Source organism: Limulus polyphemus, unplaced genomic scaffold, assembly GCF_000517525.1.
Source record: "Limulus polyphemus unplaced genomic scaffold, Limulus_polyphemus-2.1.2 Scaffold0, whole genome shotgun sequence".
Classification (NCBI taxonomy): domain Eukaryota; kingdom Metazoa; phylum Arthropoda; class Merostomata; order Xiphosura; family Limulidae; genus Limulus; species Limulus polyphemus.
Window position 1 is genome coordinate 1,476,724 of NW_013665610.1, and position 26,009 is coordinate 1,502,732.

At 31.4% G+C, this 26,009-nt stretch overlaps 2 protein-coding genes across 2 annotated transcripts in view; one reads left to right on the forward strand and one right to left on the reverse strand.

The window, feature by feature from the left end:
• LOC106460795 overlaps positions 1 to 19,972 on the forward strand; it is a 24,869-nt gene extending 4,897 nt beyond the window's left edge. The window contains exons 2-3 of the mRNA XM_022392906.1: positions 9,458 to 9,664; positions 14,695 to 19,972. Of these exons, the coding sequence (XP_022248614.1) occupies positions 9,599 to 9,664; positions 14,695 to 16,950 (2,322 nt within the window). The 5' untranslated portion in view covers positions 9,458 to 9,598 and the 3' untranslated portion in view covers positions 16,951 to 19,972. The remainder of the gene's footprint in view (positions 1 to 9,457; positions 9,665 to 14,694) is intronic.
• A 1,509-nt stretch (positions 19,973 to 21,481) lies between these two features.
• Positions 21,482 to 26,009, reverse strand: part of LOC106478102 (follistatin-related protein 5-like) — a 109,011-nt gene continuing 104,483 nt past the window's right edge. The window contains exon 15 of the mRNA XM_022393657.1: positions 21,482 to 25,610. Within this exon, the coding sequence (XP_022249365.1) occupies positions 25,246 to 25,610 (365 nt within the window). The 3' untranslated portion in view covers positions 21,482 to 25,245. The remainder of the gene's footprint in view (positions 25,611 to 26,009) is intronic.

Sequence of the window (26,009 nt, forward strand, 5' to 3'; positions counted from 1 at the left end):
TTACGACAAACAAAATGTAAGTAGCTTAAAAAGGAAATTATATGTATATATTAAAACACCACAGCACTTGTATACTTCTGTCTCTTATCGTATTATTTCCTGACTTATCATGATGACTTGATTAAAATTCTACCGGTTTCGTGACTTCAAAGGTCACACTTCAGGATGTAAGTTTAAAAGAAAACCTATAAAATATTTTAGGTACAAGTAAAAAATAAATACCGTGAACTAAATGCATATTGTAAAAAAATCTTTATATAAATTAGATACGTTGAAATATATTGAAAAATAAACTAGTTTAATCTTGTTAAATGTGCTTTCACTTCTATAAAGCCTCCCAGTGGCACAGCGGTATGTCTGCGGACTTACAACGCTAGAAACCGGGTTTCGATACCCGTGGTGGGGAGAGCACAGATAGCCCTTGTGTAGCTTTGTGCATAATTAAATACAAACAAACAAACTTCTATATAAATATGACAAAAAGAAAGAAAACATTTTATGCTTATTTTACGTATTTTTAAAGCAAACCATATTCTAAACTACTCTTTCAACTTGTACAATGTGTAACAGAAAGAAGTTGTGGCTACAGTGTGTTTTTGTTTAATATGAACTATCATTTAGACATCTTTCAATTACAATCACATTCTACTCGTGCATTTTCGAAATAATTTGCAGCATTTTAGAGCAACTATATTAATGTGTTCTTCCAAGTCGAAAATTACCAAGATTTAATTGGCTTCTTCTGTTGTGGCAAAATAACCAAAGTAAAGCATAATTGTTAGCTTCGTATGATTTCAAATATTTTCACTCAGTCTATAATTATTTTTAGGTTTGCGTTTGAAGTTTATCACCTTTTTACGCCATCCCCCGAATGACGTTCTAATAGAAGCGTGTTGCGAATAGAATGTTGACTTGTATATAATACTTCCATGTTTAACTTAACATCTGTATTAAATCAGTTAATGCATTCTATTCTTGTCGTACTTGAGTGTAAATAAAATGTCTAATGCACAAGAAACGTTCTAGTAAACATGTACTGTATTTTATTTATATATATTTGTTTGCACTAATAACGAAAGCTGTGAACCCAAAGGTTTGTACTCAACGTATATTTTCTCTTAGGATGTAATTACCGAGTGGGGAACTTCTATAAAGTGACCAACATACTACTAAGTGTTGTGGTGACAGAATGACAGTTCTAAACATATAAATAGGATATGTCGGATCTTTTTGATGTGTAACTGCATAAGAACACTGTTGTGTTACACTAGCGATTCTTGATTGTATGTGTGTGTGTGTGTATCGGTTTCTTTGAATGCCACGTATAAACGGATGTTAATAGTATTTTACTTGTATGTGTATGGTATACATGAGTGCATCCTCCTTATCCTAGTACCGCTTGACTCGCCATGCCGAACGGGTAATTCAGAGCAATAGCTTTCAAATAACATTTTCCTAAAACTATATCCGTCGAATGACTGCCGTAAGATAGATTACTAAAAATCAGATTTACGTGTATATTTTCAATCTAAACGGCACATTATGCGACACATGACTAGGTTAGAGACCCCTAGATTTCAAACAATTATGGACTACTTACCAGAGGTAAGGTGGCACATCATGCGACACATGACTAGATTAGAGACCCCTAGATTTCAAACAATTATGGACTACTGACCAAAGGTAAGGTGGCACATCATGCGACACATGACTAGGTTAGAGACCCCTAGATTTCAAACAATTATGGACTACTTACCAGAGGTAAGGTGGCACATCATGCGACACATGACTAGATTAGAGACCCCTAGATTTCAAACAATTATGGACTACTGACCAAAGGTAAGGTACCAGTCAGCAGCATGCGTTGGCAGACTTTGAAGAGAATACCATTGGGTATTATCTGTCACTCTTATAACATACCCGCAGTTGACAATGAGGAACTATCGATCCGCAGTTCTGCACACTAACCATTAGACCATCCCTTAAAAATAGTTTAAAATATCGTGAAAAATAAATGTAGAAATTTTTACAGAATTACCCTTTTCTACGCATTTGAATTTGTTGAAACTGAATTCATATTTACATGTGCGACAGCATTTTCTGCATGTAAGTATTTCGAAGGGCTTTGATGAACAAGTGATTTGTTGTACTGTTGTGTTAATCAACGTATATTAAGTATTCCTTAAGAAACGTTAAATATTTGATGTATGGCTTCAATTTTGCATAGTTTTGAATATACATATTATATAGTAATTTTTTTCTGCGTATTGTGGTCCCCTGGCGGCTCAGTGGTAAGTTTGAGGGCTTATAACGCTTAAAGTCGAGTTTAGATATCCGAGGTGGGCAGAACACACATATCCCATTCTATAGCTTTGCGTTCAACAACAGCAAACACAGCCTGTGTGGAGATAGTGATTTTTATAATGAATTATCCACTGCAGAAAATAAACAGTATGCAGTTGTTACTTCTAAAGTTCTTGGTCAAATAACGAGAAAATGAGCAAACTTTTATATTTTATATTTTTAAAGCAATCATCTTACTCAGTAAACCACGCAGTCATTATGGAGGGACACGTTATGAAATGTACTGCATCTCACCTTTCATTGCCTTAGAAATCTTTAATACACGAATTCGTGTACTAGTATACTTTTTCTCGACATAAATATGTCATATTTTATGTAGAAAACATAAATCAAGAAAAATAACATCGGTGTCTTCATAGGAGTTGTCTGTAGCGCATAACAACTGTGGTTAATTGTTTGTGCCTGTGGAAGAGTGCTTTTAATGGATGAGCAGTGATCTGTAGGAAAAGCAGTGTACCGGAACTCGCATGAGCGGCTCATATTTCTCTTCTGTTCTTGTACCACGCTTTATTTACTGGTTATTTTCCCATAGTTATTTTGATAAGCTCTGTCAGTCTGACCTACGGAGATATATTGAGCGTATGTTTATGGATTTGCAAAACTCTGTTATGATTTGGTTAAAAAAGCTCAAGCATCTTTTAAACTATAAAGTGAATTTCATTTCTGTATTAGTATGTCTGTTTTCACGTACACACAAACCAGGTTATATAAGTTGGTTCCAAGTGTTTAAGTTCAAATTGGACTGTAGAGCCGCTTACAAGAGAACTAAGAATTACAAGAGAATTAAACGTGAGTTATAATCCTCCTCAGTTAAAAATGTGGGGCGTATCTAGCGGTTCGAACCTTCAATCTGTTGATCCGCATCTCGGCACACCACTATCACTATCTTAATTGTTCAGATAGACGAATTCTCATAACTAAATGCTTTGCTCTACGTTGCCAAAAGCTGTTCAGGTACTGGTGACTGATTGCCTTCTCTGTGGCCAGCAGTTATAAATTCGTGATTCCTAAACCTAGGGGTCTTTGACCTAACTGGTTCAGCTCAGTGCAGAACAGGTTGAAAAATGCCAAATACCACACCTCAAAAATCAATTTTAACAAATCGTTCTTTTAACATATACTAATTATTTACGTAACTTGTGTAAATAACACTGCGAAACTTGCTTCATAATAGTGCATCTTAGTTACATTTTCACGCGATATTCAAAAGCATGGGTTATGTACATTTTACAAACTACCCCTTTTAAATATAATCACTATTGCTAGTGTCAGGATAATAAATTATCAGTGTAGTTATGACTTCGTCCCACAGGCACTGTACATATATGTATAGTTTGTATTGCGAGTGGCGGGCGCAGTGTTTATATATATACATTCTAGTGAACTGGAATGACCGTAATAATCCGTGGATTGTGTATCAGTTTATACGACATTAGAAATGTACAATAACGATGACAAAATATAAAAACTAGCTTTTTCGACAGGTGGACCTGTTTTAACTTTACTGCCGAAAACGTTAGGGTTTTTTTCCCGTTGAAATGAATTGCGCACGCATGCGCATTTTCAGGACAGACAAAACTGAGTAATATTACAATAGATTTTTCTAATCGTTAGAACTTTAATATCGCCAAATAAGAAACAGTGAATATTAATAAACCATTTTTGCGTAAATATACTTTAGTAAACATTTTGTTCAACAACATATTAAAAGCTTACCAGAGTTTTTAAAAAAGGTCTAACGTTATGTCCTAGAATTATATTATAAATTTATTTATTGATAGTATTAAGTAAACTTAAGCAAAAAACGCACACAAGTTACATTGTTAATTTATCTCTATCGCATATAAACCATATTTAATAAAGGCTTAACTAATATTAGGTCTAAGATAAGTGGACTTATAGATTTCAGTGTCTGCAATTAGAATTATTTTGTACTTTTCTAAAAATCATGTATTTAATATATATATTAACAAAATATTTGCGGTCAAATTAGTATCTTTATTGCAACAGTAGTTCTTTAAATACAGGATTTTTAGAAAAGTACAAAAGAATTCTAATATATCGGTATTGGCCCGGCATGGCCAGGTGGTTAAGGCACTCGACTCGCAAACTGAGGGTCGCGGGTTCGAATCCATGTCATACCAAACATGCTCGCCCTTTCAGCCGTGGGGGCGTTATAATGTGACAGTCAATCCCACTATTCGTCGGTAAAAGAGTAGCCCAAGAGTTGGCGGCGGGTTGTGATGACTAGCTACCTTCCCTCTAGTCTTACACTGCTAAATTAGGAACGGCTAGCGCAGATAGCCCTCGTGTAGCTTTGCGCGTAATTCAAAAACAAATATATCGGTATTTGGTCGCGTTGTTGTTAGTCGCAACATGGGGGGGTCAGATGTAATTTAGACCTCTTCCTTCCTCCTTTGTGGTTTCTATTTAAACTGACAAATACTAGCAAATAATTCACGACAACAGGGCTAAAAACATTGCTTTTCTTCACACTTCATAAATGTTTGAATTGTATGTGGAATTATTTGAGTGAACTGTTTCTTGGCTATTTTAAAAAGTAAGGTAATGCCATGTATTTGCTTCTGTGGATTTTTTTGTATTCGTGGATGAGGTATGTAAAGGTGTTTCTGACTGCATCTGTGATAGGGTTAATTGAATAGACTGATTGCTGGATATTTATCTTATTAATTGTTAGGTTTGCGTTTCTTTTTGAATGTTGTTCTGTGGTTGTTTTCTCATTTTTCCGTGTTTGTACTGATATATTTGCTTGTTACTTGGTCAAAGCACGGCTGCTGCATAGGTATAAGTTTATGACATCTGAGTAGTTGAAATTGTTGGTTTTGATATTGGTGTGGGCAGTGGGGGTATTTTTGTTACTATCATTTGAGTTTGATTTATTTCATTAAATTGTGTTTGTTTGTGGGGGTTCGATATTGTGATGTATGCTATATATTCTTTGTTTGATGTCCTTATATTTGGGACAACCTTTGTAATTTGTTGTGTCTTTGTTTACCATTACAGCATAGAGGATTTTCATGTTCTTTTTTACATGCTGAGATGTCAAACGTATATTTCAAACTAAGCTAGGTAAATCCTTGAGAAATTCCACAGGTCACGGGCCACTCCTGATTTGCTGATTTCTGTTGGTAAATTATAAATTATAACGTGTATTTCAAACTTGGTAAGGTAAATCACCAAAAAATCCATAGGTTACGGACCACTCTTGTTTTGCTGGTATCTGCTAGTAAATTATACATTAAAGTTTAGTGAACAAAAGAATGACACTTCTGAGTAAAATTTGACGTCATCGCTCACTGAAATGTGTTCTTCGGTGGCCCAGCAATGAGTTTGGGGACTTCACCAAAAGGTTAAATTAGGGGTTCAATCCTCCCATCGGACGCAACGAACGTATCTACTGTGTAACTTTGCGCCAAAACAAACAAACATTGAACTGTATAACATAAATATTCAAAATTACTGGGGTCGTCAGAGGCGCCCCCCACTGTGCTTAATTATAAACAAACAAACCGTCAGAGGCAGGTGAACCGCATACAACTTCCTGCCGGTATTTACGTTACACGGTGTTTAGAAGGAATTTGAAAGGTAATTTCTGTAAGTTATCACAAGAACTATAAATATATAAAATCTGTCGTCATAGATACGGAACAGTTCTTAATTTCGAAAAATGAAAATCATTTATGAAGTTTTACTAAACATACACACTCACACTCACTCACTCTCTCCTTCCCACATACGTTATCTAACTTCCTGAGAAGGATATTATACAGACAACAGCGTAGCAGAGCTTTGTGTGAATTATTTTTTGAAGTTGCATTTATCAAATCACATTTCACAAGATATGAGCAACATGTATTAATTAGGAAGTTGTAAAACCACGGTCGGAAATCGTTTTCGGCTTATGCTTCCTTATCTCAACAAAATGAAAGCCAAAGCTTAAGGACGAGATTCCGAATCACTTTAATATAGTTGTTACACCAGCAGAGATTAGTATTATTAGGATATAGGATTATAAAAACAAAACAACAACAACAAAAAACACAGTTTAACGAAATTTTATCGCTCAATACATTGTTGCACGATGAAGGCTCCGGTAAGAGGGCCGAAAGCGTATTATACACGGACTTTTCTCTAAGTTAAAGTACTTTTATTTGCGATTCGTTTTAATTTACCCACGTAACGAGTCTTAAACAACAAGTATACGTATATATCAAACGTTTGACTAGAAGAGAATACAAGTAATATTAAGACTTTTGACAAGGCTGTATTCATATAACGTCGCTGAACTTGTGTGTTAAGTTTCTCATTCATATACAAGCTTGAGATACTCGTACCAAAGTTCTGAGAGCTTTTTCATTAACACTAATTGCATGATTTCCTTCGAAATTTATATACCCCAATAAATGTATTAAAATTGATGAAAACATGGGTGAAAGTATATGATATTGTCTTGCTTCATCATTAGGTGAAATTAACATATCAGTTAACTGTCCATAATTTAAAACTGATGATTTAACAAGACCTCTTTTCATATTTTTTTGCATTTGTTCCTATTACTCAAGTCAAAAGCATTTTTTTTTCAATCAATAAAACAAGTGTACAATCTTATAATTTGTTTGCCCATTTCTTCCCATTCAAGGGGCTTGGGACAAATTTCACTGTGTTATTTCACTGTATACCTCCATGTTTAATTCCTTTTTGACTGGGTTTTCACTGTGTTATTTCACTATATACCTCCATGTTTAATTCCTTTTTCACTGGGTTTTCACTTTATTATTTCACTGTATACCATCATGTTTAATTCCTTTTTCACTGTGTTATTTCACTGTATACCATCATGTTTAATTCCTTTTTCACTGTGTTATTTCACTGTATACCTCCATGTTTAATTCCTTTTTGACTGGGTTCTAAAGAGTGCAAGTTCTATTCTCTTGGGTTTGTTATATTTATCCACATAAGGACAAGCAATTAAACCTAAGACTTTATTGGACATATGGCATGTTTAACTATATTTTTGATTTTTTACAGACGTCCTAGAGAATATACCACCTGTAATTCATAGTTGACACATTTTTTTATTAAATTAAAAGGTGTGTTTGGTCACAGAAATGTTTAAAAAAAATGCTGAAACATCTTCAGTTGTATATACTACATGTTAAATTTGAAGTTCTGTGTATAGAAAGTGTATCCGTTTTAAATGGTACTTGACATTTTAACTATTGACTTGTCAAAGCAACGCGTGAACTTTTAGTCTAGGAAAAATTCAATGCTTGTAGCATTGAAACACAATTTCGTGTAAACACAACACACACACACACATATATATACGTACCATTTCCTATTCAAAAACCTTGTTTTTGTTACTAGTTACAAGTGTTGAAATATAAAACTTCGTTGTATATACCGCAGTTTTGACCTTTTTTTTCTTCTTCTTCTGAAGATTTGAAAGGTGTATTGCCTGAACATTGCCTGTAAAGAGAAGACAACTTCAACATTTATCTTCTCGTATGCAAAGAGAAGTCGGCGATGTTTAGTCAGTAGTCTGAATTAGCAGTGTTGGTGAAATACTAAAACATAATACGTCCATCATAGAAAAATAAATATTTTTTTTACATCAGCTCTCTTCTGAGCCTAGATGTAATTAACCATCAAAATGTTTATTCGATTAATTAAATAATTTGACAGGTTTGTTCAGTTAATTACTTAATTTGACAAGCTGATAAGAATGACGATGGTTCAATCGAATTACGATTTCGTGAAATTGAGAACGTTCGACACATTAAGTGAATGACCCTCCCTCTATCGGTCGTTACGGTGTACACTTGGTTGCAGCAGGAGAGGTAGCTGTTTGCCGAATCTAGTTCAATGTACCTTGAGCGAAGCTTAATGTATGATGAACGGAGTTGAACAAAGAGGAGTGAAACTTGCACGTAGCTCGATGTACGTGAGTGTGTGAATAATTTTCGAACAGCTGATCTTTTAAAGAACTAAAAGCAATTGTAAGTGAAACCAAAGAAGAATATTTTCTCTGCCATATAAAGTGCTGACAAGGCTTTTGACCAAATACCAAGGCTTATCAGGGCGGCTGGAATACAACAGACATAATTGTGGTCTAGGCGTTATTTATGTAATCGGTTTTCATGAAAAACGACTGTTATGGTGTGAACTAGATTAAGTAAGTTAACTGTAATTATTATTAATTCTATTTAAGTCATTTACAAATCAGATTTTTAAGGTAAGGATTAAATGTGAAAACTTGATTTTAGAAACTGGCAAGTATTAAGAAAGTCGTCATTGAAGTTGACGTTAATTTGGGTTATGAAATTCGACATGTATATTTTTCTGTGTTCACTTCCGTAGATCATTTTCATGGATTTTCTTCAGTGTTTCCAAGGCACGAACAATTTGTATTATTTTCATGTAATTATGTTTTCCGATTCGTACAGCAACATCAGAAAGTGCGGTTCAAAAAGTAGACTTTTGTTGTTGTTTTTTACTCGGGTTTGATTTATATATATAGTGTTCAATATATTTTCAGTTTTCTCAGGTATACCATGTAGTTATGCTGTACATGACTACACACGAGATTGTAGATGCAAAATACGTGACATTTTAGTTCATGTAAACCGAAAATATCAGTTTCACCGTCTGAAGTACCACAGAAAAAGGGAGACGTTTCATAAGGCTTCTATAATATGCCTGTTAGTTACCTAACAGTTGTATATATTCTGTTATTGCAAAAAAAAGTAAATATGGAACGTTATAGACATAACCTGCCTGCCACAAATATAGTCGCTAAGACTAGCTCTCATATCAGTTTATGGATAATATACCAAAAATCGTAATATAATATACCAAAATATAATATAATATATAATATTATATTATAAAATATTAATTATAATTATATTAATATTATAATTATATTATATAATATAATATACCAAAAATTGTTCGTTTTGATTGCAGGAGTTTTTAGAAAACGTATTACACAGCATGTGTATTATGACAGATGAGTCAAGGCAACTAACATTGGTTTCTCAAAGTACGTTTTTTTTTGGTATATTTTCAGCACCAGAGGACAGAGACTCGCAGCTTAAGCTATGAGGACGCTGCTGACTGCGAGACTCTCCGTGAAAACTGTAAGATTGGAACTGACCACAAGGAAGACAGTTCTACAAACAGTCATCCACACAGTACCTGTCAATCAGAGATGGCCATTCCAGCACCTGTTTATTTCCTCATAAAGGAACATGCGAAGTCTTTAGTTGCCATTAAGGTATGTAAAATGTAACTTAATCAGCATTTTTATAATACTAAAATCCTTATCTTGCTTCGGAAATTTTAAAGTGACCGTTTGTATGCAGTCCATATAATTCTTATAACATATTCACATTTTATAGTATAGTTTGGGGGAAGATGAGGGCAATGGGAATAGTAATTTTAAAATAAGTTGTAAATGTTTTACCCAGTGAAAAAAATCTATCTCATAATAAAGATAGATAAACCAAAAGTAAAGCATCATTATATTGGAATTAAGTTAGTAGCAAAAACTTTAGTATTAAATCATTTGTTTTTTTCTAAGTACAGTATGCCTTTCATGAGATAGTTTTAATATAAACTGCTGTAAGTCAAGACTAAATAAACAAGTAAAGAAAATATCAACAGTTCAAAAAGAATGCAAACAAGATAGCAGGGATGGCACTTGCATCATCCCTTCATAATTGCACAGGCACACAGAGTAGTAGAATGTTAACAGACAAAACTAGGCTAAATTAAACTCACTTGTGATTGAATAATTATATACATTGCTATATTTGAATTCTTGCTTGTACTATTATATACAGATGATATAAACGCCATCTCTACTATCTTGTTTGCATTGTTTTTGAAGGATTGATATTAACCATCCCTACATGTACTTCCTTTTTTTGAAAAGTTTTTCTTTACTTGTTTGCTTGTTGTTTTTTTAATGCAGTGTTTCAATAGACATAGAAAAGTTGTATTTATAACCAAGTTCTAAATATAGTGAGGTTCCAACTGTAATATTTATTGTTTATTATTGGCTGGTCATTCTTATTTCACCCTGTACTTAAACTTTTTAAAGGAACACCAAATTTTTGTAAGAAAGCTAACTTCAAGGGGTAATGATAACATCATTTACACTAGAATTATGATTTTTTTTAAATTACTGCTAGTTATTAATAATATCTATAAAAGCAGAAACTTTGTTTGAAACTGTCACCTCAGTGAAATTGGTCAGTACCATTGTTTTGGTTTTTGAGTTATCATGTAATAAAAAAGAAGCAGCAGACAGAACAAGAAATTCAAACTCTTTACTATGATATTTACAGACTGTATAGTAGAAACACTATATAGTATTGTAAAGTTCTGAATACCTATTGAGGATATATTTAAAATACCATTTAGATGAGCAATCCAGGTCATCCATACATACAGTATTACCGCCTGCCTGATATTTCAAAAAAGCTAGAAATTATGAGTATGATGAAAAAAAATTGATATGAAACAGAAACAGAAATTAATTTATGTTAAAATTACATTGCCAGCTAGTAACAATATTTATGAAACCCTAAAAATGTCTCCCTTCATGGTAGATGTCTGCATTGTCTTCAGTGATCTCAGTGTTTTACTACTTGTTTGTATTACACATGTGTAGATGTAGCTGTATTTCTGTGCATGTGTATATCATGATGTTTTCATATTGACTGTTAGATGAATTTTGAAATTATTGACATACACTCAGTAGACTAGAAATACTTTAGTTTTGGTGGACTTTGTAGTTTCTGGTGTTCAATACCTTTATTCAACATGTGTGATAACTACATTTTTATCTCATTTAAGTAACATGATTTTAATAAGTAGACTGTTGTTACTTTATTTTATTGCATCGGTCATGCTTGATTCATTGCACTTTAAATGTACATGGAAATTAATTTATTTCCAATAATATTATGTCTGTCATTTTGAATTGTTAATTAACAATGAAAACTTTGAAAACCTGTTGCAGTTTAGAGAATTTTAAGTAATGAAGAAAAACTAGGAACCACGTGATACATATAGAATACTTCACTCCTACATGTATGTTTCCTATAGAACTTGTTTCTTTTAACAAAGTACACTTAGGTGTATCACCTACTCTGTCATCCTACTGACAGGCTGAGCAACTCTGTGTGGTTAACCTATTTAAATTCTGTATTGGGAGTGACTCTAAATGGACTTTTCAGTTACACTGAAGTGAAGTGTTTCTGCCTCTGTAGATAGTTTAATCACAGTCATTGTCTAAGTAAGTGGAACATCCTTTATGAAAGCATACTTTAATGCACCTTATTTTATACAGTTAAATTTGTATAGAGGAGTGAAAAAGAAAGGGTTAGCTTTTTATGTTGAACCTGTAAGTATTCACTGAGTGTCTCTTTTAACTGGAAGATCATTTTCAAATCTGAATCTTGTTTGATTATAGAAAAATAGGTAATGTGTAAATATATTTGTTTGATTGTTGTATATCCATAAAGTAACAAGGGCACATTTGGAGTTATCTTTTGTTGATATTAGAAGTTTCTGCTAAAACATTATTTAAAAATTAAATAAATATTACAACCTTTAAAAGCAAGACAGTCAAATCATGAGCTGAATATCTTAAGTCTTGTATTAATACATCTTCAATAGTAGATCTTTCAGGTAATAAGATACATTTCTGTAGTCTTATGCTGGTGCATTATCAAGATGAGAACAGTTGGATCATAAACTGAATATATTTAGGCTTGTGCTACATTTTCAAGATCAGGACTTTTAGGTAATGAAATAAATTTCTGTAATCTTGTGCTACTACATAATTTAGACTAGAATGGCTGGATTATGGACTGAGTATGTTTAGGATTGTGCTAATATTTATTTAAAATCAAAGAAAAGTTATAATATTGCATGTTGTTTCTGTACATAGGCATCACTAGGTTCTTAAAGGATTTGGGGCTTGGGCCCACAGGCGAGGTAATTTTTGGCATTTCATTATGATATCGATCATGGTTTTCTATTCTGATTTTTCAAGACACCAACTGAGGATTATGGGTATGGGCCCCGTGTGCCAGTGCCTAGCGACACCTGTGTTTCTGTATGTACGAATACTGCAGTATATTTAAGTATTGTGAGATAATCTATGCTGGTGACATTGTACTCAATGTTTTTTGAAACCCAAATGACAAAAATATAAATTTAAGGTTATTAATCATGTTACTGATTGTAAATACTTTAAAACACAATATACCATATTATAAGTTAATAAATTATTTATGCCTACAACTGATTGACTGCCTTATATCACATGTAGCTTTACATACTGTCTGCTGAAAACTGATTCAGTACGTTAAAATATCTTTTAGATTTACATATCGAGGGGCAGTTATTTTTGCTGTGTTTTTCTTTCTGTTTTGTTGATGTTGCAAATGGTGACTATTAGTTTCAGGATATGGTACTCTTTAACAGTTTAGTACATACATAGGTAAACACATGTACATGTGCAACTATGTTGACTAGTGCCTACTGTATGATGCTTCTTACAATGTAGTGCATTTAGTTTGGTACTGAATATACTATGGGTTGAATTATAAACAATAGAATGTGGAAGTGTTTCAATCATTACTTGTATGAAGACACATGTAACCCGTGTGACTTTGGTTCTTCCATTGTAGAAAGTTCTGATGCTAATTGGTCTCCAGACAATTGAAGCCTAACATAAAACAAAAACAATGCAAATAAAACAATTGAGCTTTTATAATATTGATGATAGTTTTTTTGGCCATCTAGTTTCCGTAAGGATGAGAGAGAGGAAGTTATCTATGCTACACAATGGCCAGTTTCATTACTCATCATTTTCTTTTACAAGGGTCTGATCCATCAATGTCTGGCTTTTGTGGCAGTTAAGTCACAATTGCCCACATTTTACTTTTATGCTATTGCTATGACTGCCAGTGATGGCACCATTTTAGAAATTTTTTCTCAGCATTTGCCTTTGACATTAGACAGTGTCATTGGTGATGGTGACACTGTCCTGATTGATTGTGTTTTTAGCTTTTTTATGGCCCAGTGTGCTTTTTAATTCTATTTAATATGTTAAACTTGTTGCGATGAACATAATTAAAACTTCTGTCATGTTTTAGTCTATTCTTTTATTTTTCTGTGCATTTTGTCATATTTTACATTTCATTTCAAATTTTATTCCCCAAATTAATCGACTGTTTGGTGCAGATAACCCTAGTGCTTTTTGCCATAAAATCCCCATCAACCAACTAAACAACAATTCATCATAGAAATTTTAGCAGTGATTGATTTTCCCTACAAAGGTGATAATTGTTTTGTATTTTATTTTAGTAGGAGCTAAAAACTGGCAAACTATCCTGTATTGTTGTCAACCCAAATAAACACTGAAACCAAACATAGCAATTAGAATTGGTTACCAAGTTGCCATAAAGAAAGTGGTAAACTATTTATTTTGTTGTTGTAAAAACATTAAAGAGCTTGTCAGTACACCTGTGAAGCACATACCTTAAAGTATACTATGGTTTGGTTTAAATTTATTGGGATCCTAGTTTTGGAGTTTTATAGAATTTTAAAAACAAAAAAAATGTTTTACATACAATGTATATTTTGAAGGTGCTTTCAAATCTCTGTTAAGTTTTCTTTGAACACTATTAAACAATATGATATGCTTAACAGCGCATACGTTTTGAAACGTGTTGTGAGAAAAGTTTATATTTAAAACAAATTGCTTACAGTAGATATAAATGCATTTATAAAGCTGAATTTCATGTAATTTTTTAATTTCTTACTTTACTTGTAATCCACAAGTACCTTAGTTACAGAAGTACAGCTTTTTAATTTTCTGTTTGAAAACTCTGAATTTTAAGTAATTCCAAACACATGTGACAAAAACTTTATTATTTCAGTTTTATTGTGACATTTTATGATTTTACAGTGTGCCCTTTGATTACTTTTATAACTATGTTATGAACCTCTTAAATGGATAATAATTATACTGTATCTATGTTTGGATGGACATTATTACATTATCTAAATGATTATTCCTTTAAGTGATAGATAATCATTATTGAATGGAAGCTAGCTGTTTATTCTTAGCCAGTGATCCATGAAATACACAAGTTAGCTTTTCATTTTGACATACTCCCTTGCACTTAAACTCTTAGACATGGGCACAAAATTCTTTAAACCTTGTTGAAAATTCAATTTAAATTTAATGTTTAATGTGATAAACATTTCTTTTTCTTGCTTTAGGAACTTCAAGACCGATTGACAGCTGCTGAACATTTCCAAACCAATGCCATCACACTATTTCAAGACATCGAGCAACAATTAGTACAACGTGATTACAAATATAGATGTCTCAGTGATAGGAAATATCCATACAACAAGCTTCTTCACCAGTTCCCATTTCCTCAACCAACTAACTTGGTTTCTGAATGTCCAAAGAGCAGTTCTGGAAGACTGGGATCTTCTTATTCCTCTTCACTACACTTGTCTGCAAGTAACAGTAGTACTAGACATGCCGAGTCAAAAAGAAAATTGATTATGGAAAGTGACAATAAACAGGATAGTGGCTTGGATTCAGACTGTCGTGATCAAGGACAGGGAAGTAGTTTAACTTTTGTTAGTAATCCTAGCAATTTTGCCATGTGCGAAAGAAAAGAACAGATTCAAAAAGAATCTTGTATGTGCATGTTTGGGGCTGGTGATGAACTATCAACTCTTTTGGATGTTATTAATCAGAAGGGACTTTTGCTTAGAAAACAAATAGATGTTATGAATCAACAGCATGATATAAAAGGTGAGAATTATTTAGCAAGCTATGAACAAGATTTTATATCCAGACACCAAACAGTGCAAAATGTAGAAATCAAACTTAAACAAGTTGAAAAGGAAAGAAGTGACCTGTTCAACAAAGTTGTACATTTGGAGGCTGCTTGTCATGAACTGGAAAAGGAAAAAAAATGGCTTGAAGAAAGACTTGAAACAATATTATTAGAAAAAGAACAACTGGAATATCATATTCATGGATTGTATCTTCAGTATGTTAAAAATCAGGGAAATGAAGCTGAGCAGTGGAAAGAAGGTAAACTCACAGAAAATATTTCCCAACCTAAAATCAGTCAGCCAAGAAATGAAGCAGCTTCCTCTAGTCTTCAGCCAACACTCTCCTGTCAGAACAAAGTTTCCTCTGTTTTTAAGGAAAGTGACCCTAGTCTTCAGGCAACACTGTCCTGTCAGAACAAAGTTTCCTCTGTTCTTAAGGAAAGTGATATTTTGAAACTTCAACAACAACTGATTACATACGTGTTAGAAAATGAAATTTTACAAACAAAGATTCAACACTTAGAAGAAATTCATAAAACTTCAAATGTGATAGTTGAGAACAAGTTGACAGTTCAACTCAAGCAGCTTCAGAGTGAGAAGGAAGAACTCTGTCTTATGCTGCAAGCAAATAAATTAGAATTAGAATCAATGCATGCCAAAGTTTTCATGCTTAAGAAAGATCTCTGTTCTTTAATTCGGGAAAACCAAGAACTTAAGCGACAGATAGGCAAATCTTCTAAACAGACATCTGCATATCATTCCAAGTATCAACAGCTTCATGAGCCTACATTGGTTATGAACTCTGAGAGAAGCAGTCCAGACACGTATAGTCTTCCTCCATTTCTACCATTAGAAACTATATATGCAAATCCTGTTTTAAATAACTATGTGCAAAATAAGTATAGTGAGAATGACAAAAGCTCTTTTTTGAACTTAACATGCCCTGAAACCCAATCTGAAAACATTAGACATTATGATATTATTACTTCAACTCAACATGGGGAATCTTCAAGTAGTCATCATTCATTAGATTTTGAAAGCCCATCTCATTGTAGACAAAGTCGTCATGATTTTACATTATTACCAATGAATAACAGTCCCCATTCATCACCTGCTTTAGATGTTTTGTCATGTTCATCCTTTACTCAAAACAAACCTTCCGAAACATGTCAAGTTTCTACAGTAATAGAAAAACAGGGCTCATTGTCTCAAAGTGAAACTTCATCTCCAGTCTTTCAATTCAAGAATATTCATAATACTAAAAGTCTCTCTTATAATAAAGATGCTTTAGAGAAGTTGGAGAGGAATACACAGTCAAAGCATATGGACAGTATATGTAGTGAGTTTGATCCTTTACATACCACATTTCATAGGGACCCCTTGAGGCAAATGGAATTTGTTGATTCATTAGACTTATCTGTACCATTAAACCCAGAGAAGACACACCAGAGTCGCAGACGAGATCTACCCTTCCCTCGTAGTGCTGCCAGCTACTTATCTCAACAGAAACTAAGTGCATCACAGGACACTAGACTAGATTTTGGATTTAGAAAGCAACATGGGTCTCAAAAAATAGCCTTTCAGACTGCTAGAGAAAAAAATTCAAAAAATTTGCAATACCATCTTCAAAATCTTTTAGATCGTATCTCTGCAACTGTTTCTGGTGAACCTCTCCTATGATACTGGGATCTTTATTTATCTATACATCTACTTATGTTATTGGATATGCAGGTGTAGTTTCTTTTTTGTTTTTTATTATTTTCACTAATGAGCATTGACACATCCAAATAATTTACAACATACAATATAAGTTTTCATTAACTAACATGAATGAGTGAGCAATTTTATGTATTGAATGGGATCATTTATCTATTTCCTTATGTGTACAATGTATTTCATTTATAGATCTGTGATGATGTTTTTTGAGCTCATATTCTTCAAATGCTTCACATGTTTATGATTGTATCAGAAGCTGTATAAAACTTTTCCTGTCTAGATAGAATACTTTAAGCATCTATAATTGAAGCTGAAAACCACTAATACATTATAGAATTTATGGTTTCCAGGAACCATAACTAACGTGGTCTTTCAGTATTCTGTGCTTTGCCTTTTTGAATGGAGCTAGACATGTTTGTCTTTCAGGAGAAGTGCAGAAGAAATGTAAAGTATGTGAATAATTTTCTCAACTGATAGAGAATTTATTGGCTATAATTTATAGTTTGTTTGTTTCTACTTACACATAGGTACATATATTTTCAGTTGTTTAAGAAAAACATTTAGTGGATTAAAGTAGGTAATTCATAGATTTGTTTTATCTAATCTATGATCGTTTTTCCTCTCATTTATTATTCAGTTTTATTTAAGTCTTCTTCTTTGTAGGCATATATCAGTCACAGATATGAAAAAATATATATATTATATATATATTTATGCAACTTAAGTGCCCAGGGGTTGTTTATAGCAAATAATTATATATAATTATACGAGTACCTATTCAGTCAGTACGTATATGTACTTTATTGTGGATCATATTAGAATAGTCATCCATTCAGTGCTAAGGCAGAAGCTGTGCAAGAAATTCCAGCCCTATAATGTTGTAGAGCTTTCTTAATATTTTGCAACAAGGTTTAGGTTTTTTTTTAAAGTTTTAAGTTTCATATCGGCAAAAAAATTTAAAATCATGACTAGCTCTTACAATAAAAAATGTTTTAAAGTCAGTTTGGAACACTTTAATGGGTTTTCTGAGTAATTTTGTTTTTTGTAATATGTACGTACAAGTGTGTATGGACTTAGAAATATTTGAAAAAATTGCTTTAAAACCTCCTAGTATTATATAGTTTAAAGCATACTAATACATTAATTGGTATTAGATAAATTTAGATAAAATTTTATAGAGCAATATACCCAGTGTTTAATATTATCAATCAAATACTACAGCTATTTTTATAAGAATATACAGTTTTGTGAGAAAACCTTGTTATTTTAGGTTCTTTTTTAACCTAATTAAATTTACTGATTGTCTTCTACAATTTGTGGATTAATTAGTCCATGAATTTTTTTAATGGGAAAAAAAAACTGAACTGAATTGTGTTATTATTCTGTTCCATACTTAGAAAATACACTTTTTATTATGCGTATTTCATAGAATGAAATATTACCTGCATGTATTACAGAAAGATAGATACATGTGCTTGCATGATAAAACAGTATTAGCTAGAGTTGTTTTTTGTAAAATAACATTAATGTTTCAAGCAACTGTTTTCTTCCTTATTTTATTGCTGATTAACAGTAAGATTGGTTGAACATCTACTATAGCTGTTGACATAGTTTATGATATTATTCAATATTTTACATTAAAACATGTAAGGTATAAAGAGTAGAGATTACGGTATTTTCAAGTGGAAAATTAAGGTACTGTATATTCATGACTTTTTCAATTTAAATTATGTTCTCTAAATAATGATTAATCTGTGGCAAAATGGATTAGGTTGCATGGGGTGAACCTTAGGCCCTGATTTGTATATCATATTTAGCTGTTGTTTTTTTTGTCATCTACATATACATCTCTATATATTTTCTGAATGTATGTACTTTTTGCATATCTAGTAAATTAACTTGTGTTTCTTTTGGACACTAAATCCTTTGTGGTGATTTAGTAATACACACACACACATATCATAAAAGTTAAAAAAAAGCTGTATTTATAACACAGAAGTTGAATAATTAAAAATCAACCTGGAGCTCTTAGAATGCCTTATTTTAGAAAGTTAACTATTGTACATTCCTGTTTTATCAACCCCATATTTTCAGATTAGGCACTTTAAAGTGAGAAACTGGAGAACATAAGAAAAATGTTGCCTATTGAAAATATGAGTGTTTTTAGCCATATGTATTTTTGGAATTTGTCTGAAAATATAATTATTTCATATCACTGTTCACTAGCTTAAGATATGTTTCCTTACATGCATTAACAAGTACATAAATTATATGTAAGAAATATCTGTAAGATATGAAAATTATTTTAAGTACATACAGTTAGCTCTAAGTATATTTTACATGTAAAAACTTATTTAGTCTAATCATGTTGAAATAAACATTTATACATTACTTATTCAAGGATATATTTCAATGAAAAGATTTCTCTCTCATTAGAGAGTTAAAATTACTTTACATTCAAAGATGTCTCATCTTATGTATGATTTTGTTAGTTATATTGCAAATGAATTCTAGTAAGTTTGGAACTTAAAAAATTTTTTTTTAACTTATGCTTTGTATACACAAAAAATTAAACGTGTGTAAATCATGTGTTTCTGGTAAATGTAGAAATGAGTTATAAAATACTTGTACATTCCTGGAGTTAAAAATGCTTGTGTTTGAAAATATTTTAAAAATGAAATAGTAAGAGCGTAACTAATTAAACGTGTGAGAATTGTGTTTCTGGTAAAATATAAAATACTTGTACATTCCTGGAGATAAAAAATGCTTGTGTGTTTGAAAATATTTTAAAAATGAAATAGTGTAACTTTGTTTATGATATCAATTTATTATGTTATATGTACTAATGTATATAATTCTTTGTAATAAAGAGAACTAGGAAAAATGTAGTCATAACTAACTTAAGACCATTTTTAAAGTCTATTTTTCATATCATGCTCTTTGTTAGATATAATGTATTTTTTTAATTTTAAGAAATTTCACCCATTTACAAGCAATGAAAAAGTAATTTTCATTGGCAATATTTTATAAAATTATAATTCAAACATGCAATTCAATTTTATTTTAGACTTGTAGCTGAAGTTGTAAAATTTATGTTGTAATCATAACATTTCTTATTAAATGGTTCAAGGAAAACTATACTTTATAATCAGTACTGTATATAATTTTGTAAAGTAAATATTTAATTATTCTTAAATTAATACAGCTTATATTTTTTTTTTTTTTTTTTGACACTGTATGTTTATTGTGCATCACAGCCTCATATGATACAATGTAAATTTACTGACTTAATAAACATTAAATGAGTCTCTTATATTCTGGTTTCTAACAATATAGGAATTAATAGGTCCCTATGGTGAAATGGGCTTTCTCTGTAATTAATGTGAGTTTCAGCATTTTTGATATAAAAAATTTTTATTTGCTCCTCTTCTCAGAAAAAAAAAAAGGATATAATTTTGATATTTTATTCATTTTGTTGGTGTGTTTAAAAGTAGCTTTAGTTTTGGCATCTACATGAACAACTACCATTTCATTTTCCAATAGTAAACCAAAGCATTATGGAAGCTTAAAATGTTTCAATGTTTTTAAATCATTCTCATAATAATAATAATAATAATAATATTTTTTTCCCTTACCATTTTATTTTCCCTACTTATGTCACTTAGGCATAACAAAATGTACATAAAAAAAAAGGTAAATTATGCATTTATTAATGGTTTAATATTTTTCCATATAAACTGTATAGTGCTTCAAATGCATTAGTTTTAAGTTTTCTGTGTGTAGGGAACTTGCACCTAATTTCAGTATTTTACATAAGTAGGAATAGTTTGTTCATGCCATATTATATATAATAGTTTACATGTATTATGTGAACAAACTGAAAGAAATTGTTGTCAAAATTAGAAATTTAAAAGTATTCTTGATCCATGTAGCTTACATTCTAAATAACTTTTAAATGTGTGCTTGAGAGAATACTTGCATACAAAAATGGAAAATTGAAAAAACAACTATTAATGTGAAATTGAATTCTTGAGTAATAGGTGATGGTCAGCAGATGTTAAAAATTATAAGGAATTTGAAAACTTGTTGAGCAGTCATAAATAATGAAAATTTATTAAATAGTGAGATAACAGTGAAAACTTAATTTTCTAGACTGTGTATATATCGTGTAACCAAAATTGCAAGAAACTGTAATATGTGAAAGTACATATTAAAAGTTTTGTTAAGAAAATGTTATTTAATATCAGATGTAAGCATTTAATTGTTAATATACAGGTGTAAACCAATGTATATAGATTAACATTTATATGTTTGTACTGTACAAATAAAATGTTAATTATAGAAATGCTTGTTTTGATGTATGATATATAAAAGGGGGATATTTTTTACATATAGAAGTAATTTCATGCTCAGTTGGCCTGTGTAAGTACATGTATTACATATTTTCATATGTACTTATTTCCTTTTTATTGTTTTTTAATGAAAACACTTAATGTTTTGGAAAGACCAGCTTTATTGTGGTTTTTATACATTGAAACCTACAGTGCCACAGGAATTAGACAAACATCAAAATTGTGTAAGCTATCCATTTTTTTTAGTGTACTTAATACACATACATGACTGACAATGAAACATCAATAATAACTGAAAGAATTATAAGTTGGTCCAACATTATATCCAAATGTATGTACAGGTACACAGCAATATTATTTCCAAGAAGTTTAATATATTTGACCTTCGTTTCCAAATAGCACTTAGCAGTGGCGGTGCGTGAGTCTTTTGTTTGTGTATACTATTCTGTCATGTGTGAGCGGTTGCACAGTTGATAAGAATCAGTTCATGCATACACCCTCTTTTGCTCTTTCTCTGTCCCTATACATACTATATTGTATTTTTGAGTTGGTGACAATAATGCCCTGTGAGGGACAATTTATTTTTGAAGGCTAAGCCTTCCCAAGCTTCTTGTATGCACAGCCCCTGGAAAGTATTCAATTATGAAGTAAAAGAAAAGTTTAGTCTAACCTGTAGTCAATATTCTAATAAAAAAAAAGATGGCATGGCATATTTTCTTCATTCAGGTTGTCAAGATTAAATAAGTTAATTACTGGCACATATGAAACTTTTTGTGAACTAAACACAAGGAATTGTCTGTAAAGAAATTCAGTAACTTTCAAAGTCTGCACATCTTTCACCACGATGAATGGTGCAAGCTCTCTTCACATAATTTTTAAGAGATGATTTTATTCTGCACTTTATTACTGTTTGTAATTTACAAGAATAAATAGTTTACAACTGGTAAGTCTTTGTCATAGTTTGGGTGCATTCTCAATTATTTATCTATACTATGAAAGGTTTCAAGTTCAAAAGATCAATAACTGCCCATATCCATACCATAAAACACACATCTGCTGTTACACTGGTACATCTCCCCATGATATGAAAATACTTAAAATTTAAGGTGGTCACACTTTAAAAAATATTTTTTTCCAGATCTATGTGTACATGTATATGACATGCTGACTTTTCAATTTTCATTATAACTCTACCTAATTTATAACATTTTAGTTTGTAATCTGATTATAACAGGTAATAAAAACTTCAGAACATAATTACTTCATATTGTGTTACTACAGAAATAATCTACAAACAAGGGCATTGCAACTATGGTAGACAATAAAATGTTCCATTTTTATTTGTAAAAGAATGTGATATAACTCATTATGAAATATAACGAATTGGATAATTATTGCCAAATAAAATAACACTGGAAGTATCAGATATAGTGAGGTTGACTATATTTTCACTCGGGAGTTCTTATTAAGTGATTGATGAAGATTACGGTAAAACATACCAATAACGGGCACAGCTAAGCAGTGTGCCTGTAATGAGATGGGGGGGCATAGTTTTCCTGCATTTTCTGATTTTCTTTACCCCTTTCTCAAATTTCCCAACTTTTCCAGCTTTGTGGCTACTCCAAAATTACTTTCCTTAAAAGGGCAAAAATGGCCTTTAAAGATTCCCCAAATCTAAAAGTACAAGCTGGTGTTATAGCACACATTGACCAGTATAAATCAAAATATTCTTCAGCCATTTGTGATTGTAAAGTGTGAAGAGGATCCAATTTCTATCATAACCTTCTACGTGTAGTATTACTTCTGATGATTGTGGAAGAAGGCAGTTGGATGATATTTATGTTGCCATCATAGCACATGCATCAGAACATTATTGTTGATAAACAGTTTCACATATACTGTCTTTGACAACAATATATTCTTGGTGATTTGATTCTTAATTAGCTTTATATGTGACTTTCAAAACTAAAACCTATCCTGGTGGAATAACCCAAACTTGGTTCAATGAATATGGTTGTTATGCATAATTTTAAAGTTTCTATCATACCTACAATGTACTTGCACACTTTCAGAGTAGCCATAAAGATCAGTGTTTACACATGGCCAATGCTTCCCATTGACTTGAGTATTCTTTTGAAGTACAACATTCTTTTATATCTTTACTTTTAAAAACTTACAGTATCTTATTTCAAAAAAAATCACAGGCTGCCAATTAATATTTATGAACTTCTAGTAATTCAGGCCATATCACACACACACACACACATGCAGTATCATCAATTGTACCTGTAGTAAAATTTATCTTTTTTTTTTCTTTCACTATACCATTGTTTAATACAATAACAAAAATACAGACTACTAAAAATCAGCAGTCCAAGTTTGTTATTGATGAAATTGTAAAAGTATTTTTAACATATTTATAAAAGTGAGTATATGTAAGTGTCACTACACAGCACAGGTGACTTAAGCCTGAAGTTAATAAGGTTCAACTACACTGCTTGACCTACAAATTTGGGAGAGTGAAATACAGAATCTAAATCTCTCCGATATAAAATTTTCAAGTAAGTGAAACTATTTCATTTAGAAAATGCTTCTTTAAAAAAGAATACGGATTTTCAACAAAAAAAAGAAATCGTAATGATTTTATCTGGCAGTCTCATTCTTATATTTAACTAAGTTTCTTTTCTTAAATTACAAGAAGAATAGAGCAGTACTGTGCCCTGTAGATTGGCAGACAATCTTTATATTCTAACATATCTGTATTAAATGTTGCTAGGTTTTAACCAAGAAATATTTTTGCATGATGACAACACATAAATCACTTAAAAAAAAAGGTATACTACATACAACTGTTGCAATCAAAGCCCAAGGTTGACATCACAAACAAAGCATATATATATATATATATATATATATATAATGTCACTGGAAGCAATAGCAAATTTTGACACAGACAAACAAAGTATATATATTATATATATATGTAACTTTACTGAAAGCAATGGCCAAGACTGACAAAGAAAATACATTTAGTTTCACAAGAAACATTGCAGCGTGATAACATCTAGAGAAAAATTGACTGAATTTACTGAAATATTTTATTTGCAAGAATAGATGCACACTTCAAAAACTAAATATATTAGATATACATGTTTTATAAGAATCAGACCAAAATTTAAGTTACATTACTAGTTGGAGTGTTATAAGTTTTGAAAAATTCACAAAGCCTCAAGATACCCACGTTATTCACTCATTTAATAGTTTCAATTACATAATTCTACACAGATAACTTGCATACTGTAAGTTTACACACAGCTAAGTTTCTTTCATTCTTACAAGCAAGATTATTATAATGCTACAAAACACATTTTTTATTTTCTGAAATGCTATATCTATATTAAAAAAAAATGTTTAGTTTAAATAATATTTTTAGAGATGAGAAACCTCTGACTAGATTTTTCTTTGAAAATGCATGAAAGTGAATTTCAGCAATTCATACAATACTGATTACAAAAAACAACAACAAAAAAACTGAGCTAAATAAAAAGTTATTAACAGTTTATAATTAAGGTAAGCAATTTAAGTAAATAGATGTGATTATTCTCCGACCTTCTGAAAAACTTACATTTGGTTTAATTAAAGTTACTAGATAGAGCATTTCAGTTCTTGCAGTTCTTAATGAAGTAAAATTATGTATATAAACATAAATCACAAAAGGTATCAAGTAACTTAATATTTGAGATTTTTACTGAAATAATATATTTTCAATAAAGTTGCCATTAGCAGGTCCTTCTATGTGAAGTAGACAAGCAGACCACAACATTATAATAAACTAATTTGACAGTTTAACTTGCTTAAACTGAACAAACATATGAAATCATCAGCATCTCATCCAAAAAAGAAGACTTCATGATGACTTCACCCAAACCATCAATCGAGGATGGACAATATTTCCAATTTCACAGTTCACAGTTCTTGTTTTACCATTCACCACAAAGATGGCTTCATTGGCAGTGGTCACCATGTAAGTGCCAAAGATTCCTGCACTGGTCATTGGCCGGTTTGTGTTTTTCCACTCTGCTACCTCTGGGTCCATGGCTTGTCCAATGCCAGTGACCATTTCTACTTTCCCATTGGCTAGATCAACAAAGAGGATGTCTTCCTTATTAGAAGAGCTAGCATACAAATCATAACTTTGTGTGGTGGGAGATGGGAAATAGGCGATGTCACTAATCTGCAGTGTTGTCTTCACATCAAACAAAAACTGCAAGCCTACAAAAGAGATACCAAATATATTTGTGATAGAAAATTGAAATTTGAGTATGCTGACCAAAACTTTTCTCACAGTAAACCTGAACTATAGAGTTTAACAGATTTAAATATATCTTACATACAAAAAACATTTAAACTTTTTTTTATATAAGTTTTGGACTGTAAAATCAATACTTATATGAAGTGTCAAGAATTGTAACATAATTTTATGTTGTTGTTAAATACTAGCATTGACAGAAAAACGTTTAAAATATGATTTTTAATAATTATATTACTATTATTAGTCCAAAGTCAAATTAATAACACTAATAATATAGGTATGAGTATACAAATTGTAACTTTCTGGAGTAGTACAATTAATAAATTCACAAATTTAATGTTTACATTATGCATATATAA